This window comes from Rhinoderma darwinii, chromosome 6 (assembly GCF_050947455.1).
Source record: "Rhinoderma darwinii isolate aRhiDar2 chromosome 6, aRhiDar2.hap1, whole genome shotgun sequence".
Classification (NCBI taxonomy): Eukaryota; Metazoa; Chordata; class Amphibia; order Anura; family Rhinodermatidae; genus Rhinoderma; species Rhinoderma darwinii.
Genome location: NC_134692.1, coordinates 132,858,189 through 132,876,717, shown reverse-complemented (window position 1 = coordinate 132,876,717; position 18,529 = coordinate 132,858,189). Strand labels below are relative to the sequence as shown.

Genomic DNA, 18,529 nt, shown 5'->3' with positions numbered 1-18,529 from the left:
TGAGGAGGTTTCCGAACAGTTAAAGAGATCCTATAGATAGGAAAAAAGGGAACTACATGCAGCCATTTTCCCATAATAATATATATATTGCAAGATTTAATCAAGTATTTTATACATCTGTCTTCAATGTACTATGAGAGATCGAGATCTCCTTGCGAACGGTTGTGTGGTCCTGACCAATTAGATGTTGCATTTAAACATATTTTCCACCTCCTCTTTGATCTTCAATCCCACAAAAACTGACATATAGAAGGGACGGTAGAGGCTGGATTATGGTTCGCATTCTCCATGTCTCCGTACATCATACCTATCAACATGTGCGAGGAGAATCCCCTATATTAGCTAAATCTGAAGCCATGTAAAAGGTAAATCTTGCTATTAGGCCTCATGCACACGGCCGTGCCTGTAATCACTGCCCCAATGGCAGCGGACAGCTACCCGCACTTTCCTCCCGTGCTCCCATACAAAGTATGGGTGCACGGACCGTAAAAAGCAAAAGATAGGACATGTTCGATCTTTTGCAGAAGCTTTCTACAGCCCAGACACCTTCCCGCAAAAATACGGGAAGGTGTCCGCGGTCAATAGAAGTGAAATGGTCCGTAATTGCAGACCGCAATTATGGACAAATTCTACGGTCGTGTGCATGGGGCCTCAGAGGACCACAATTATGGACACTGTAAACAATAATTGGATTAATTTTACATTCCAGCACCAGGCATGAATAGTTGGCAGGTGAAAACCACAATATGAGATGGGGTTACCCAATATGGAAACCCCCTTTAAAAATCATAGGACTGGAGATTATAGTATTACTTAATGGATTTAAGGCTGCATTGGCAGTAAGAAAACACACTTATCATTAGATCTAATGGCCCGTGAGATGTACTATTATGACAAGCGCAGGCCATGTGCGTCTCACTGACTCTTACTACCCAGAGATGTAAGCCGGAGTGCTCGTCGATGTCATGGGCTGGAAAAAGCCATGTAATACGTCATGTTGAGTAACCAACAGCCAATAAAAACTTGCTCAAAATCCAGTCGGTTCTCGGGGGGCATTAAAAAAGCTACGTGAATCAGTCAGAGCATCATAAACTCACAACTGCTGCTATATATATCTTCAGTTTTACACGCTCCACAAACTATAACTCACTGTGTCAAGTCAGTCCATAGATGTGAAGTGGCCCATTAAGCTGCGAGTCTGTGTGTTTCATAATGACCTGAATCGAGCCTTGTAACAGGCCTGCCTTTCTCCAAACTGAAAACAGCCTCTGTCCCACTGTTCATTCACTCCCCCCCAGCATCTTTATGCACCTCCATAGCAGTGGTTGAAAAACAACCCCCCCCCCCCAAAAAAAATGAGATGGTACACTAATGACCCACTTACCGTCACCATATGCCAGTAAATGTAACCACAGTCAGTAAAAAATAAATCAAAACAAAACAAAATAATCTGCTTGTGTGTGCATTCACTCGTGAAAACGACTGCAGGTTATTAAAGTACGCCGGAGCTAAAGGGAATTTTGATTGACACATCATGTATTACGTAAGAAGCCTGTCTAATACCTACGTATAAAAGAATAGGAAGAGATGATGGAAGACTCTGTATCTATTTATCTATCTATCTAATATCTATCTATCTAATATCTATCTATCTATCCTCATATCTATCTATCTATCTATCTCATATCTATCCTCATATCTATCTATCTATCTATCTCATATCTATCCTCATATCTATCTATCTATCCTCATATCTATCTATCTATCCTCATATCTATCTATCTATCTATCTATCTATCTATCTATCTATCTATCTATCTATCTATCCTCATATCTATCTATCCTCATATCTATCTATCCTCATATCTATCTATCTATCTCGCATATCTGACTCTCATATCTATCTATCTATCGTTCATATTTCTCTGTCTCTCATCTCTCTCTAACATCTCTCATATCTCTCTCTCATATCTCTCGCTCTCTCACATATCTCTCGCTCTCTCTCATATCTCTCGCTCTCTCTCATATCTCTCGCTCTCTCTCATATCTCTCGCTCTCTCTCATATCTCTCGCTCTCTCTCATATCTCTCGCTCGCTCTCATATCTCTCGCTCGCTCTCATATCTCTCGCTCTCTCTCATATCTCTCGCTCTCTCTCATATCTCTCGCTCTCTCTCATATCTCTCGCTCTCTCTCATATCTCTCGCTCTCTCTCATATCTCTCGCTCTCTCTCATATCTCTCGCTCTCTCTCATATCTCTCGCTCTCCCTCTCATATCTCTCCCTCTCATATCTCTCGCTCTCCCTCTCATATCTCTCGCTCTCCCTCTCATATCTCTCGCTCTCCCTCTCATATCTCTCGCTCTCCCTCTCATATCTCTCGCTCTCCCTCTCATATCTCTCGCTCTCCCTCTCATATCTCTCGCTCTCCCTCTCATATCTCTCGCTCTCCCTCTCATATCTCTCTCTCTCTCCCTCTCATATCTCTCTCTCTCCCTCTCATATCTCTCTCTCTCCCTCTCATATCTCTCTCTCTCTCCCTCTCATATCTACCTCATATCTTTCTATCTACCGGATATCTCTCTATCTATTATTGTTTGTGTTGCCTTCTCTCTAAAGGCCCTTTTAGAGCGCCGATCAATGAGACATCGTTGATCGGCGCTCGTTTGCTCCTGTCACACGGAGCTATGGATGGGGACGAGCGGTCGTTACTTCGATCGCTCGTCCCCATCCATTATTATCATGTCGGCAGCGGATGTGGTGCAGACAACGATAATATTTTACTTTTTTAAAACTATACGACCAACAGATGATCGAATGTTTGTTCATTCATCTGCTGATCGTTCCCGTTTACACAGGGCAATTATCAGTAACGCGCATTATATTAACGCTCGTCTGCACTATAATCGTCCTGTGTAAAACCCCCTTAACACTAAAATTACCCTACATGCTCTCGTGTCCAAGGACGTCTGTAGCATAGAGGAAGCCCAAGCCACTGCTACGGGGCCCCAAGGAGATAGGGCTTATTCCTTATATTTGATCTTATCCCAATTTTAGTTGGTGGTGAGAACTCGCACAGGGTAATGGTATCCACAGATACTGCAATGTTAACACACAAAATGGAAAATGTACCTAATCATGAAGTTGGGATGGGGAACCAGGACCTCTTGTACCAAGTGGTTAGGGGTATGATTGTTTCAAGCAACACCTGAAAGGGGCCTAATTTTTTACTTTGGTATAGGCCCCCTCATTCTTTATGTACGCCATTGTTTTTGTCCTCCCTTCAGGAGTTCCCTTACTCTCCAACCCTCCAAATCCTCCCACCTCTTGTATCGGCCCATTAGTCCACATAGAGCGTAAGCCTATATGGACAAGTCATAAGACTCTCGTGATGTATATCTACATCTATCCAGTGTCACCGAATATGATGACATTACATAAATAAGTATTAATAATACAATAAATGTGTAAGAGATATAAAAGGATGGCACTCTATAACTTATTACATACGCAGTATTACAGGTACAGTATAAAAATATGTTGTGCAAATAAAACCAATTAAGGTAGGGAATGAGATGGGTCTGGGCCTCTAGTATCCATAGAAAATAGTGATAAAATGAAGTTGTGTGGTGTAAAATAAATGGATATTTGGGAAGTAGTCGGGGTAGAATATTTTTCTTTGGATCAACACTTCAGGATAATAGGTTGGACACGATGGAAAGCGCTAAGTAGTGTTAGTCAGTAAATCACAACTCAAATATTGTAATGAAGCCCTTATGTCATCGATATTAAGAACATCATGCTGAAAGTGTAGTACGTTGCCCGTGAACATTTTACAAAATCGACAAAATAATTGGTGCATGGGAAAATTTGAATTGTTTTCTCGAATTATAAGGATTCAAAAAGTTCTCTTTTGGATATGGTCAAATACTTCCCTTACCATAGAAACACTGGGGTGGGGGTCTGAAGAGGACTAAATATTTAGGAGTCGATAATAGAAATTTGGATGGTTTAATCAAATACAGGTAGTGAAAAGAAGCCCTCTTTTTGAGTTCCAGGACCATATCCACTTGTATATCAATATATCACATCCATCTATCTATCTATCTATCTATCTATCTATCTATCTATCTATCTATCTATCTATCTATCTATCTATCTATCATATGGACAAGTATAAGGACAAGTACCAGCACTAATGATCATAACTTGTATGTACCATAGATAGATCCAATGCTATCTATTGATCCACCATCACCAGATCGTCCAGTAAACGGCACAAAAAAAACCTCTCCAGTATGTAAGCAAAATCCCCCAAACCCAGTTTACAAAGCAGAGCTTGGTCATTAAACATATGAAAATACCTCTACACATTGCTCCAGCCGTGCAGTACAGGTGTTCAGCCGCACAAGGTGTACACAGTAAAAAGTAATTGCCACAATTTTTACACTGGAACACTGTTATTCCTGCCAATTTTCTGAAACCGTGTAACTGATATAAATGCAGTAAAAATGTGCCTGCTAGAACAATAAATACATTTCTTTGTGCTGTTGTGCAGATGAAAAATAAAATAAAAAAGTAAAGTTTTAAACAAAAATTATTTATAGATGCCGAAATATCTGGGCCACCAACGCTGGCTATTTTTTATTAGTGGCTGTGTGAAGAAAACGCTTATTTGATCTGCATCTTTATTTTCCAAATTTGAATGGTCCCTAATGTCTGTGTCAAGAATGTTTTTACTGATTTGAATACATTCTTCTTTAGTACCTCAGTGCACCTATATTGGGTGCTCACCGTCGTGCCCATGAACAAGCTGGTTGAGGAGGTCTACATTCTCCCTAATATATCACGTGCTGTGGCTTATCTCAAGGACAAGCTATCAAATTTGTAATCCGTGGAGGTCCGACCCGTCACCCCCACCAATCGGTAGAATGAAGCAGAACCAGATAATGGCGCACACGTTGTGTCAGGTAATGCAGCTCAGCCTCTTACAAGTGAAGAGGGTTAAGCTGTAGTACCAAACAAAGCCACATGCACAAGAGTGGCACTGTGTCAGGTACTACAGTAAAGGGGGCATATTCTGCTGAGCCTGACCTACACCGATCACAAATGAATGGTCCATCCTAAGGATAAGCCATCAATATTAAATCCTGGAAAATACCATTAAGTTACAACGGTCATGGAGGAAGCTAGTTTTAAACTAAATATCTTTTACTGCTATACAGTATATGGATCCTATTAGTAATCAGATTGTTGTGGAGGGCACTGGTGAAAATTGTTAGACAATAACTACAATAGGAACCTGTGTGATGGGCTTAAATTCTCCCAACAATCCTACCAGCTGGAATTTAAAAGTTTGTGCGAGATTAGAAGAAAAGGGTCTGCCACCAGAAACAGGGCTACTCGTGTCCCAGGACCGTGACTGGTATTGCAGCTCAGCCCATTCATTTAACAAGACAAGTGTACAGTAACGTTTCATCCAATAAACTAAGAATTTCTAGGTGAAACAGAAAACTTAAATGACTACATACAGTTCAGTGATCTAGTATATATCTAGGCCCTACAGGTGTAGATAATATATCGACACTATTACAAGTAGCTTGTCCATTATTATATCATTAAGGCTGAATTAATTCCACATCTGTGGTCCACGTTCGGCATATATGACACGAAAATCCCCCGACATATACGCCGATGTGCCTATAGACTTTAATAGCCAAACATATGCCAAAAAGTGTTCTTTTGGTATACATTTGCCTGTATACGCTGGGATCCCGCCACATCAATTGTTATTAAAAATGGCAATGGTAAATGTATAGGCTTATAGTTGCATACTTTGGGGGCATATGGACCATTTGAAACTGTCCCACCGAACGTAATTGCCAAACATGGTGTATATTTAGCCCAACACAAACCTGGACTACTGACGCAACAAACTCTTAATGAGTCCAGACGTTTCGTTAAATGAGCAAAGCAGTCTGCTTGGTTCACCAAAGCCCCATCCTATGACCTATTGCTGGATAGACGTCTACCCTGTAGCAGAATAAAGGACACACTGGAACTATATTTTCTGCTGGGATCCAGTATTCACTGGGGGGGAGGCATGTACTTTTTATCATTTGCCCAGCTCCCACTTCAGACTGCATATGTCTGACACACTGAATGCTGGGATTTACTATTGGAAGGTGCAGGTTCAGCCGGATAGAGCAGTAAAAGTGTTTAGTTGATCAGGCATGAGTCCTTGTAATGAATATCACTGTGTCTATGCCACCAGAATAGAGAACTAAATGCACTAAAACCCTTTAGAATTATCCTGTTTTGTACTTGTGTAGTAGAACACTGACTTGTCAGCATGAATTGTGCAAAATACTGAGTTTTCGATAGATAATGGAGTGTCACATTGAATCATTTCATTCACGGGATCCTCATTTTTTTTTTTTTTAAAGTTGTGCACTGATAACAAAAATATTGGATCAATAATAATGGTAATGTCTATGGTCAGATTTACAAAAGTGGCTGCAAAATAGTGCCTGAAGACTGTAAATATAGGGCTACAATATATGATTACAATGAAACAATGGTTCAGTCTTCCTCAGTCCTAACCGGCAAGGGCATCAATGACTTCTATAAAAATTCACCAATTGGTCAGAGGTGTTCTTTTACCTGGGGCAAAGATTCAGTTCTGATCGCGCTTGCAGAAATTTTAGTCCCCTAGCTCTTTTGGCTTCCCATTGGCACCACCTACACCACTCAGTACCCAGGGCGGATGCCAACCAGCCTCCCCCCCCCAAATTGGTGATTTTTGTCCATATGACATATTACAAAATAAACTATCACTGCCGAAGTGCCAACTGTTACATATGTAGGTTTTTGGGTCGAATATGTTCCTTATACACCTAATAAATCCTAATCCCCTTATTTAATAAATATCATTATTAGAACTCTGAGATTTTTAATGCCTAATCCTGATATTATTAGACAGAAAATAAGAAAAAGAGTCCATACGCATTAGATAAAAGTCGACAAAAAACGCTTTGCGATGATCGATGACAGACTACTGTCTGCCAAAAATGTGATCGGTCAGATTGGATTATCTCGCGCAAGCCAACGGAGCGTTTATGTTTGTATTTTTTTTTGTTCTTTTACTGTCTCTTTGATCTACTAGTTTAGTCTGGCATGCTGATGGTCGGATCGCTCGTACGATCGATCGGTCACATTGCGGCCGATCATAATCTTATGTGTATTGCCAGCTTTACTGTTTGTGTGATCTTACCATTTCTCAGAAAATTACATAGAAGATCATAATGCATATCACATTGTCTGCTACCCAGATATAGGACCCCCATCCTCTTTAATGGAATGTCTGATATATGAAGCAGTCACACTATTAACCCCATGAGAACCAGAAAAACCAGTTAATTAAAAATGAATTTAAAATTTGACCGCAGAAATCTTTATTTTGCTCTCTGGTCGCTGATATAGTGAAAGATGGTCCATGTTGAAGTCATCCAAGATGAAAACGCGCAGCAGAATCACCAATAGTATATGATCCTTGCACATTTTTCCCATTACAATCTGCACGGGATTAACAAGAGACGTCCCAGGGTCGCAGGACCCAGAAGGCACACTCAATTGGTTAGGGGTCTGTGAGGGGAGGGGGAGGTTGTTGAGGGTTGTTGTGGAAAGGCTGTCAGAGAGTATGTGAGAGTGTGTTGGGGGGAGTGACTGCAGTGGGTAGTGTCAGTTAAATTCACACCATCAGGGGGAGATATTTAACCTGCATTGGACAGTAGAGAGCAGCACATTCAGGAGTGAGAAGCAGTGGAGAAAAGCCACTCTACTGCAAGCTCTGCACTGAGAAGGGTGACACAGGTACAGAGGAAGGAACGAACCCTGAAAAGCACCTGCCTGATCTGCACTGGACATCACACTTGTTGATCAGCTCTCAGACATCAGTAACCTGCTGCTCACCAGCTCCCATCTGGTCACTGCACTGAGACACAGGACCCTGGGGCCATTCACAGAGGAAGCCAGACTGGTATACACCATGCTTGAACTCTGAAGGACATCTGGATATAAGGCTCATTTTGGCAATGTGATACTGCACAGTCTGTGTGGGTTTTTTTTTTCTCTTTTCGGTCTCTTATACTGTATTATAAAAGAGTTTTAATCCTCCTGCCTCACAAGCAGCAACATCTCATTTGCACCCAAGCAGCATTCTTTCCCAGCCAGAGAAAGAAAGAAGGAGCCTTGCTTTAAAAGGGCTCCCTTATTGCACACACACAGCTCCATGTGTTTGCTGTCTCACTGCTCTCTATGTCTTTTCATTTGCTCCTAAAAAAGAGGCTCGCTACCCTCTCTATACAAAGACTGGAGCCAGAGGAATTGTGACAAAACCCCAATTCTCTCCCGGCAGACTCTCTGGATAACAGCTTCGGTGCAGAAAGGATTACTTTAAAATTAAAAAAAGGAGACACTGCAAGATGAAGCCTTACCTCAATGCAGGTCTGGATCTCTTCTGGGATTTTGGAACTGTCTAAATGAACAAAGGCGATTCTACGTTTTATAATTTTTGAAGGATTGTGCCATTTTTGAAGTAGCTGTCTACAAAAGTTAAAGACTCAGAACTTGGAAAGTGTATGATTTGGATACGCTAGCAGCATACCTCTCTGCCTATAATTTTCCCAATTTGAAAGGATTAATTTTAATTATTTTTATACCATTGGCTCCTGCCTGAGCCCAGACTGTATTGCAGAGTCTAGACAAGTTGTCCTGGATGTCACCATGGGGATGGAGACTATTCCACTGTGAATTTTTATGTCCTGTGAGCCAGCTCCTGCATCGGAGTAAGAAAGGAGAGAGAGGGAAGGGGGAGGACTGAAAAGTTGGAGAAAGGGGTAAATTAAATATCTTTGCTTTCCTTGTGTGGTTCTCCCTGCTGATGGACACAGCTACCTCTCTGTGAGAAACTTCCTGGCTCCACAAGGCTGGAGATCACATACAGTATATCCATCTGTGTGTGTGTCACACACGCCGCTGATCTATTTAAAGCATCTTCTCTGGACTTTGTGTCTATTTCTGAGCTCTACAGGCTGAAGAAAGAATATAAGAGATTTGTTTGGGGGAAATATAATTCACTAAAACTAATGTGCTCTCTCAGAGGCTACATATGCTAAACTCTCTCGTTGGATTATTTGCAAAAATTGCTCCTTCCATTGAGATCTAAAAGGTTTTTTTGAGGCAAAAACTCCAGCGGGTGGGGGGTGGGAGAACTTTGTTCTTCTTTGAAGGGGCAAAAAAATCATGAAGAGGATAAATCTGCCTCAGGCAGTTCTTCTTTGCTCCTGTCTGGTTTTAGTGCACCATCAGGGGTCCTGTCAACCATTTCTCAGGTTTCGACCTTCTCCAAGTGGAGACTTACCCGTCTTACCTGTTATTGAGCAACCAGATCCAGAACAGGATCCAAAAGAGCAGGACTTGGATGAGAGGACATTGAGAAAGAAACTTGGCAGCAACTTTGACCCCAACTTTATGGCAGTGGTTTTGCCCAACCTTGTTAACACGTCCACCCAGGACTCATTGACAAAAACTAAAACCCTTGGCTCACTACCAATTGAGCTCAAGAAGATGGACCTCAGTGAAGCACCTTATGGTGGCAGGATCAAGATGGGCAAGAAAGCCAGACGAAAGTTCTTACAATGGTTGTGGGCTTACACTTACTGCCCAGTACTGTACACCTGGAAGGACCTAGGGATCAGGTTTTGGCCAAGGTTCATCAAGGAAGGACAATGTTTCGGAGAGAAGTCCTGCTCCTTACCAGAGGGTATGTACTGCAGGCCCCATAAATCTGTCACCAAGATTTTCTTAAGGTGGCACTGCCAGGGCTGGTCGAGGCAACGGTTCTGCACATGGATCCCTTTCCAGTATCCGATATTATCAGAGTGCAAGTGCTCGTGTTAATTGCTGCTCATCAGTGAAAGGACTTGGGAGCTGAATGGGTCACTGGTTAATCCTTGCACTGTTAAGGACAAGAAACCTGGTGCTTTTTTTGCCATTGACACTGGGGAACTGGATAGTGAATACAACCACAGTTCAACTGGTTGACAGCAAAAAATCTTTGGAGGTGGGGGAGTGGACTCCCTTAAACCCTTCTGGTCTTTACCATGGTTACTCCTGAAGGTACCCACGAAGAGGCCAGACAGGGACAAACAAGAACGACAACAAAAAAAAAAGGAATTATTGCCATAAATTAATATTTTTTTTTCTTTTCTGTTGGGTTAATAACCAATTTATGCAGTATTAAAAGAGATAGAAAGTGTTATCCTCCCCAACCTTGCACTGTTGATAAGTATAATTATTCATATTATTATTATTATTGTATTATTGCTATGTATATTATTTTTAAAGCTTGATAAAAGCCTCCAGAACTAAGCACCTCCAAGACAGATGTTTTATTTTTATATGTAATATAGCTTTTTAACATAATTAAAAAAAATAAAAGAAAACCGTACGAACAAAACAGAAAAGGGAATTTAAATTCGAGTCACCGGCTTTTGTAAATAAAATAGATTTTTTTTAAATGTAATATTGATGTAATTTTTTTTCTCTTTACAGTTGCTAGCTGGATTTTATTTTTGGAGGGTATTTGTATAATATGAGACATATGGACCACATATTTTTAATCTATCTATCGCTTTTATTCTAATTTAACCCCTCCCTGCCACACCATCTACACCCCTGGATCTCCCAGGCCACCCATATGCCCCACCATTTCCCATTATAGCAAACAGTGATTTGGTTGTGACAACACTACAAAATAATCTGATATGCGGACCTATCTTGCTCCTTTTTATCATGAATAAATAGTATTGAATGTTATACAGATGTTTTATAAGAGAGTGATATCTTGGTTTACTTGTATTATGGTCAGGGTGCAGATCGGGATATCTTTGTCCACACTATTTATTTTATGGTTAACAGACACTTCAAAACAACAGGCAAACAAATGTAGCTATAAAAATTATGGACAGATATAATACTTGAATATTTCTCTTTCATGTAACAGTGTAAATACCATCTAAAAAACAAAAATAAGAACAAAAACTTCAAAAACCAGCAAGACATTATAGCAATAAATAAACATTCAGTGGTTCAATATAATCCCTGGTGTCTGTTTTATTCTATGTGGCTGGTTGGTTGGAAGGGAAAAGTATGAGGGACTAAAACCTGTTTTATGTGTTTCAGCTATATGTTTTCTGTAATAATGACTCCCATAGTAGCCGATGTAAGATTTCTATTCACGGTCAATGGTGATGTGTTATTAAACGAGCCCTAATCTTTATGTTTTCACTTGTGAGAGGCAGAGCACAGACAATACACCAGCAATGTATTAAGCCATTTAGCTAGCACCAGGGTTGTTCATTGTAAAACTATGGGGGTCTTAGATCAAAGCGTCTCACAAAACAAAACCGAGAAAAAGCAACTGGTTTAATAGGCTGAAACCAAAGGCCTGGGGAAGGTAATGGATTTATTTTATTGAGAAATTGATTATATCCCAGTCTAGCCGCTATAACACATTATGAAACATTACAATGAAACAAACAGCCCTTTGACATATATGTGTGTGACGCGCTGCAAATCCCCTCTGCTGGGCAAGAGCTGGGGATCAAAGAGACTACGGTCTACAACATACATGTACACTGCTTATAAGAGGAGTTGTGAAGTCATGTAAATGTTCTTGCTTTTGTGCAATAAGAAGGAATTGATATCCTTGGTATCATGAAGAAGGTTTAGGGTAACCCTCAGTTCATACACATGGCAGAGCCATGTGCATGGAGGCACGTGGAGTCCTTGCAGCTTCGTACTATGGAGTCATAGGCACGCTGGTGCCACCATATGGTGCCTCTATGCAGCACCAGGTTACAGAGCTATTCCCTGCTTCTAGTGGAGAATAGCTCTGAAATACGGCGTCCAATGGAATATAGCATACACATCATACCGAAAAAAACCTACATATGAATTCTGAGTCAAACGGAGGTACGGCAGAGCTATTGGCTTGTGGGGAGCCGTAATATGGCTGTGAGCATGAGTCTTTGTAAAGATCTTCAGAATTTCTTAAGAATCCCATGACTAATGACTATACATCAGCGGTCTCCAACCTGTTACTTGCCAGCTGTGAAACCACAGCTCCCAGCATGTGGCTGTCAGGGCATGCTGGGAGTAGTAGTTTTGAAACAACTGGAGAGCCACAGGTTGGAAAACAATGCTATACATTCACGTAATAAGATGCATATAACCTTAAATATAGAACAAAAGCTAATGTCATTGGTGGGTAAAGGGTTAAAGGCACATTACAAAGCTGTATGGGTCTTTTGGCACCAGAGCGGAATATTAAGGGGGAATATTTGCTGCACATTGATGACCCGAAACATTATTTTTGAAACATGAATATAATAAGGACATGGAGACCTGTACGGACATGGATGCTTACCTTGTTACATGCAGGTATGAAAAGATAAGTTGGAGTGATGTAAGCTTCCAAACCGTGGGGTAAGAACGTGCCCTTCCCATGAGTACGGAGACAGGTGTGCGCTGACCACGTCTTACATTTAACAACCATGTAATGTGTAACATCCCGTCTCATTACTTCTAGAGCTGCTCTCTCTAGTATAAATCCTAGAAGACGCTTCTCATGAGAAAAAATACTGACAAGAGCAGAAGGACAAGTAACGTGTTCGAGAAAAGACGTCTTAAACGAATATGTGATTAAAATTCCCAGCAAAGTAAAGGCATAAATATAAATTCCAACCCCAATACTGATTGGCGGAAATATTATGGTCTCTGGCCCCCTTACCGCTTGGGCTACTCATAGACTTTTGTCATTAAACAACTGCAATTTCTTGTTCTTATTGATAGATCAGTCATGTGACAGATGCAGGAAAATCTTATGAAAGTTGCATATACACAATACTTCAACTCCACTCAATTTATATTATCTTACAAGTGATTTCCACCATTAAGTTTTTTGGTCAAAAATTGTGTGCTGATTATATTCATAATATATCTTTAGAAGGGTTGGAGCTTTATTTTTCTAATACAGATCTGCTAATTCCCTTAATGACCATATAGTGAAAGGGATTTTCTAGAACTGTGATATTGATGATCTGTCCTTAGGATAGGTCATCAATATCAGATCGGTGGAGGTCGGACTCCTGGCACTCCCACGATCAGCTGATTAACAGGCGCAGCTCTGTACATTCGGTAGTGGCTGTGCCTGGTACTGCAGCTCTTTGCAGCTCAGTACCATTCAAGTGAATGCTACTGACCTACAGTACCAGACACAGCCACTACCGAATGTACGGAGCAAAGTCGTTGTAGTGCTCATCAGCGCGCCGCGGTCCCTTCAATCAGCTGATCAGAGCGGGTGCCAGGAGTTGAACCCCAACCGATCTGATATTGATGGCCTATCCCAGAAATAGATCATTAATATCAAAGTCCTGGAAAAACCCTTAAAATTATAAATTTCTGGCATCCTGCAGCCATCACTAGGGGGAGCTTTCTGCATACATGATATTGAATTCAATGGGAACTGTATAAATCTGTATGTAGTAAACTCCCCCTAGTGGTGGCTGCAGGTAGTCAGAGTTTTATGGTTAAACCCCTTCTTACATTTTCACGGGAAGGGTCCCCCTTTGTAACGTTCCTACAGGCATGTGATGGTGATCGTGCCTACTAAGAGGCTGTGCCCGGGCAATCTACATGGGAGTTCAGTTGTGAGTAACAGTCGGGCACCCACTGCAACGGATCAGAGAAACCTGCAATCGTAAACGTTTAACCCCTTAAATAGAGCGGTCAATAGCAACAGCACCATTTAAATGGTTTGTCTGAGATAGGAGGCTCTCTCGACCGATGGGTTGCCATGGCAGTCAGGGCCTGACAAAGGCGCCCAGGCTGGCCATTACTAAATGTTCTAATAGACTACCTGGCAGGTTTGCACTGACAGGTAGTAATGCTTTGGTATACTGAGTAAACCATAGCATTGTATCAGCGATCAGAAGATCGCATTGTAAAATCCCCTAGAGGGACTTAAAAAAAAACATTAGATACGGTTAAATAAAGTTTATTAAAAAATAAAACAGTGAAGAGTAAAAAAAATTGTTTATTTCCATAAAAAGTGCTTTTATTTTGTAAAAGTGTAAACAGAACAAAACAAAAAACACAGTTATGGTATCGCGGTATGCCTGGTGATCATCTGGCATCGGGGGAGATATAGGTGGCTCTCCTCTATGACGCCCATTTTCCATAATGCCTTAAAAACAGAGCTCTTACCCTTATGTATCCTTCCATTATATGCATCCAAAAATATTTTTCTATGATCAGAGCACTTTTTGCCTGGAAAATCATTCCAATTACGGCAAAAACCTAAAAAAAATGTTTATTTGTATAGACTGAGGTAGGAAATTCTAGGTACGAGTGCTGCAACAATGCCGAAACACAAAGAATAAATTGTTTTTTCACAGACCACCCTTCCATAAGACTGGTCTGGGTCTATCAACATATCCCCCTCCATGGGGCAGGCTCTATTGAATCACATATAAAAATGATCCCCCTCTGCCCCCGCTATGGAATCGCTGTCACCAAATCAGTGCACGGTGCATATATTTCACTCCCGATCATTAGGGCTTTAGAAGATGCTTTGCACTTGCATTCCATTGATCTCCATGGTAGATCGCTAATAACCCACTTCCTATTATAGTTAAACAACAGCTGGAAAACTACAGATAGAAAAGACACTGATTTATGTAGCTATTGGGGCTCCGTTCAGTCTACAAGGGTTGGGGCCACAAAGAGGGTAACATCTGACCCTAACCTTAACTTCCATCCCAAAACCTAAACAATTGATAATAATAATTACCATGGCTTATACTCAACCAGCGTGAATCCATAGAGGATGATCACATGACCTACAATTCTGGGAGGTTACATGAGATTTCGGTGATTTAACAATAAATTGAACCATTGATTCCATTGTTGAAGATTTATTTTAGAAAAATAAGAACTTTTAGCTGACTTATTTAACTTTCCAGGTTTTCCAGGACGATCCGAATACAAGACAAAAATCAATGCAGCAACATTTGCATTTGGAGAAAAGGATATTTCAGACCTTGACACAACTTTATGATTAATGATCAATGGAAATCCTCGAGATTGTACAGGATTAGAAAAACATGTCCGCTTTCTTTCAAAAACAGTGCCACACCTGTCCACAGGTTGTGTATGGTATTGCAGTTCAGCCTTATTAAAGTGAATGGGGATGAACTGCAATGCCAGACACAACCCGTGGACAGGATTGTGCTGTTTCTGGAAGAAAGTATTCATGTTCTTCTAATCCTGTTCAACCTGCAATCAGAACAGAATGGTCCCTTTGGAGGCTCAATTCACTGGCAACTTGTGATATCAACAACCTGGGACATTGGGCCGTTATACTCAAAGGCTGACCATGCGGCCTGTAATAAAGTCGAGCAGAGCTGACAGGAGCCGACGTTGCACTTAATTCTATTGATCGACTGGGATCACAGATGTCTGATCGGACATTGATGGTATATCCTAGTGTTTCCCATCCAGGGTCCCCAAGAGCCCTGAGGTTCCTAGGGCTCTGGTCAGTGGTTCCCCAGAAGACGGCAGCAGCAAGACCTCTGACTTTTTCAGTAGGGAAGGCAAACTGCTTGCTGGTAGATGTTTGACAAGTAGCAGACAAAGTGGTCAACACATCTCAGCCAAATTACAGCAATGGGCAAAAATAATAGAATACTTTACCTGCTCCCTACGCCAAGCAGAAATGGAAGGAGGGGTTCTCGGGGAGTGCAAATATTTTTCAGAGGTTCCCCCACAGTAATAAAGTCAGAAATCACTGTCCTTTTGATGTCATCAATGTCTGAAGTGGGAAAGCCTTTTAAATTGGTTCTCTCACATACACATGAATCCCCTCTCCACAGAATAAGGGGATACAAGTGTGATCCCTGGGACCCTCAGCGATGAGGAGAACAGGGGAACGAAAGTCCCCCGAAACGATCCATGAGAATGGGGTGCTGCTGCGAATGCTCGGTCACCGCTCCATTTATTTCTATGGTACGTCCGGGACCTCTGTCTCTGGCAGCTTCAGAAATCAATGGAGCGCTGGCCGAGCAAGCGCACCAGTGCTCCATCCTCATGGAGCACTTTGTGGGACTTTCGGTCCCCTGTTCTCCTCATCGCTAGGGGTCCCAGCGGTCGGATCCCCAGCAATCACACATGTATCCCCCATCCTGTGGAAAAAAAATCATTATGTGGTTGTTGCCAATTTCCTCATATTAGGGCAAAATTTCCTTCCCGACTCTGGAAATGGTAATCAGAATAAATCTCTGGATCACGTCCCACCCCAGCAATCTAGTAAAATATAACTTGTGATATTATGTCTTACAAGAAAGACATCCAACCTCATCTAAAGTCAATTAATGTATCAACCATCACGTCATCCATAGCATCAACGCCCTTACAGTAAAGGCACCCTTATACGGATAGTGATGGATGCCCCGGGGTATAAAAATATTATTTAACAGATCTTTATACTGACCAGTGATTCATATATACATTGTTATTAGGTCTACTCTGGCTACAATGTGCCCTAACAATCATACAAACGATCTGATCAACATGCCAGACTAAACTAGCAGATCAGGGATAAAAATGCTCTTGCGCAAAGTGGGGATGATCGACTGTAATTGGTGAATCCTGCTATACGCGCCTAGTTTCAGTTGACGACGGACTAAAAAAAAAATCCATCACAGATCATTCGTCTTTTTCAAAACAAAATAATCCCGAATCGCAGGTGCCTAAAACTGTACACAATATTAAATGTTTGGCTGACGCTACACAAAGTTTTATTTGCACGTGCTCTGCATTTCAAAGACAAGTATAGTAGAAGAAGCTGACAATGGTGTCCATTAATGGAATTCCTGTTAGGAGACTAAAAAAATTCCTGCCCTACAGGACTACTTCATCTCACAGATCTCCACTTCTTAAAACCTGTAGACACTTTTATAACCTGTCGTCTTTAACTTCTAAATTAATTTCAAAATTACTTAACCCCTTAATGACCAACCCATTTTTTAAGTTTTTTCCATTGTCTCATTCCAAGAGCTATAACTTTTTCATTTTTGCGTCGACATAGCTATATAAGGTCTTGTTTTTTGCGGGACAAGTTGTAATTTTTAAATAGCACCATTTTGGGGTACATGGATTTTATTGATTAACTTTTATATTTTTGGGGGGAATAGAGAAAAAACTGCAATTTCGCCACACTTTTTTTGCGTCTTAAATTTACGCCGTTTACCGTGTGGTATAAATAACACAATAACTTTATTCAGCGGGTTGTTGCGATTGCAACGATACCAAATTTATATTGATTTTGTATGTTTTACTACTTTTACACAGTGAAAACACTTTTTTTCAAAATGATTTGTTTTTGTGTCTCAATATTTGAAGAGCCATAACGTTTTGTTTTTTCTGAAGTTGTATGAGGGCTTTTTTTTTTTTGCGGGACGACTTGTAGTTTTTATCAGTACCATTTTGGAGTAGATGGGACTTTTTGATCACTTTTTAGAAAATTTTTTTTAAGGCAGGATTCAAATAAAACAGCAATTTTTACCGTGCAGGTTAAATAATGTAATAACTTTATAGTCGGGGTCGTTACGGACGCGGCGATACCAAATATGTGTAACTTTTTTTTACTTTATTTTGTTTTTTAATAATAAAGCAGTTTGTAAGGGGCATGATCTAGCAGGCATTTACTACAGGCAGACCTGGGGGCCTTTATTAGGCACCCGGCTGCCATCGGAGACACATACACTCGGCGATCTTATCGTCGGGTGTCGGTGGGATGAGAGGGAGCTCCTTCCCTCTCCAAAACCAGTCATATGCGGCACTCGCTATTGAGCACCGCAATGGAGGGGTTAAATGAGTGAGATCGATACTATGGTCATTGCAATGCTGATATTCTCAAAAGCCAAGACACCGAGGGCTACCATGTCCAGACTGGGGCACAAAATCTCAAAATATGCAAAGAAAAGAACATTCAAAATAATTGTATTAGAAATCAACTTGAAATCAAAACTTTAAATAAGCATTAAATTCCCATAATGCAATAGTGACAGGGAATGATTGCATTGACCTCCAGGTTTTCCATACTGAAAACACAAACATAACTTCAAGTAAAGTCAAACTATTGACAGCTGGTAGGATTACAGGAAAATTTTAGAAATGCCCAGGCTGAGACCCGACTGCTGCCAGTCAATGTCTTTGAAATCTGATGACGTCACTTGTCACCTCACAGCTTCCTTCACACAACACACAAGGCTGCACTGCAGGCTATAGAGGCAGGAGAGGATGCGTCGTGTTGTTAAATAAACTTATAATTCTTTGTACTTGTTCCAGGACCAGAGTTTGGAACAAACAAAGAGATGGGAGCCTCATTTGTCATCGGTAATACACAA

The 18,529-nt window shown here is 41.0% G+C and overlaps 1 protein-coding gene and 1 long non-coding RNA gene across 7 annotated transcripts in view; one reads left to right on the top strand and one right to left on the bottom strand.

Annotated features, from left to right (window-relative positions):
• The window catches only part of LOC142655820 (uncharacterized), a 326,804-nt gene that overhangs the window by 58,302 nt on the left and 249,973 nt on the right, over positions 1–18,529 (bottom strand). The window lies entirely within an intron of this gene.
• On the top strand, positions 7,816–11,143 carry LOC142656502 (noggin-2-like). Its single transcript, XM_075831433.1, has one exon. It carries the CDS (start codon positions 9,303–9,305, stop codon positions 9,957–9,959), a length of 657 nt encoding a protein of 218 aa, XP_075687548.1. The 5' UTR covers positions 7,816–9,302; the 3' UTR covers positions 9,960–11,143.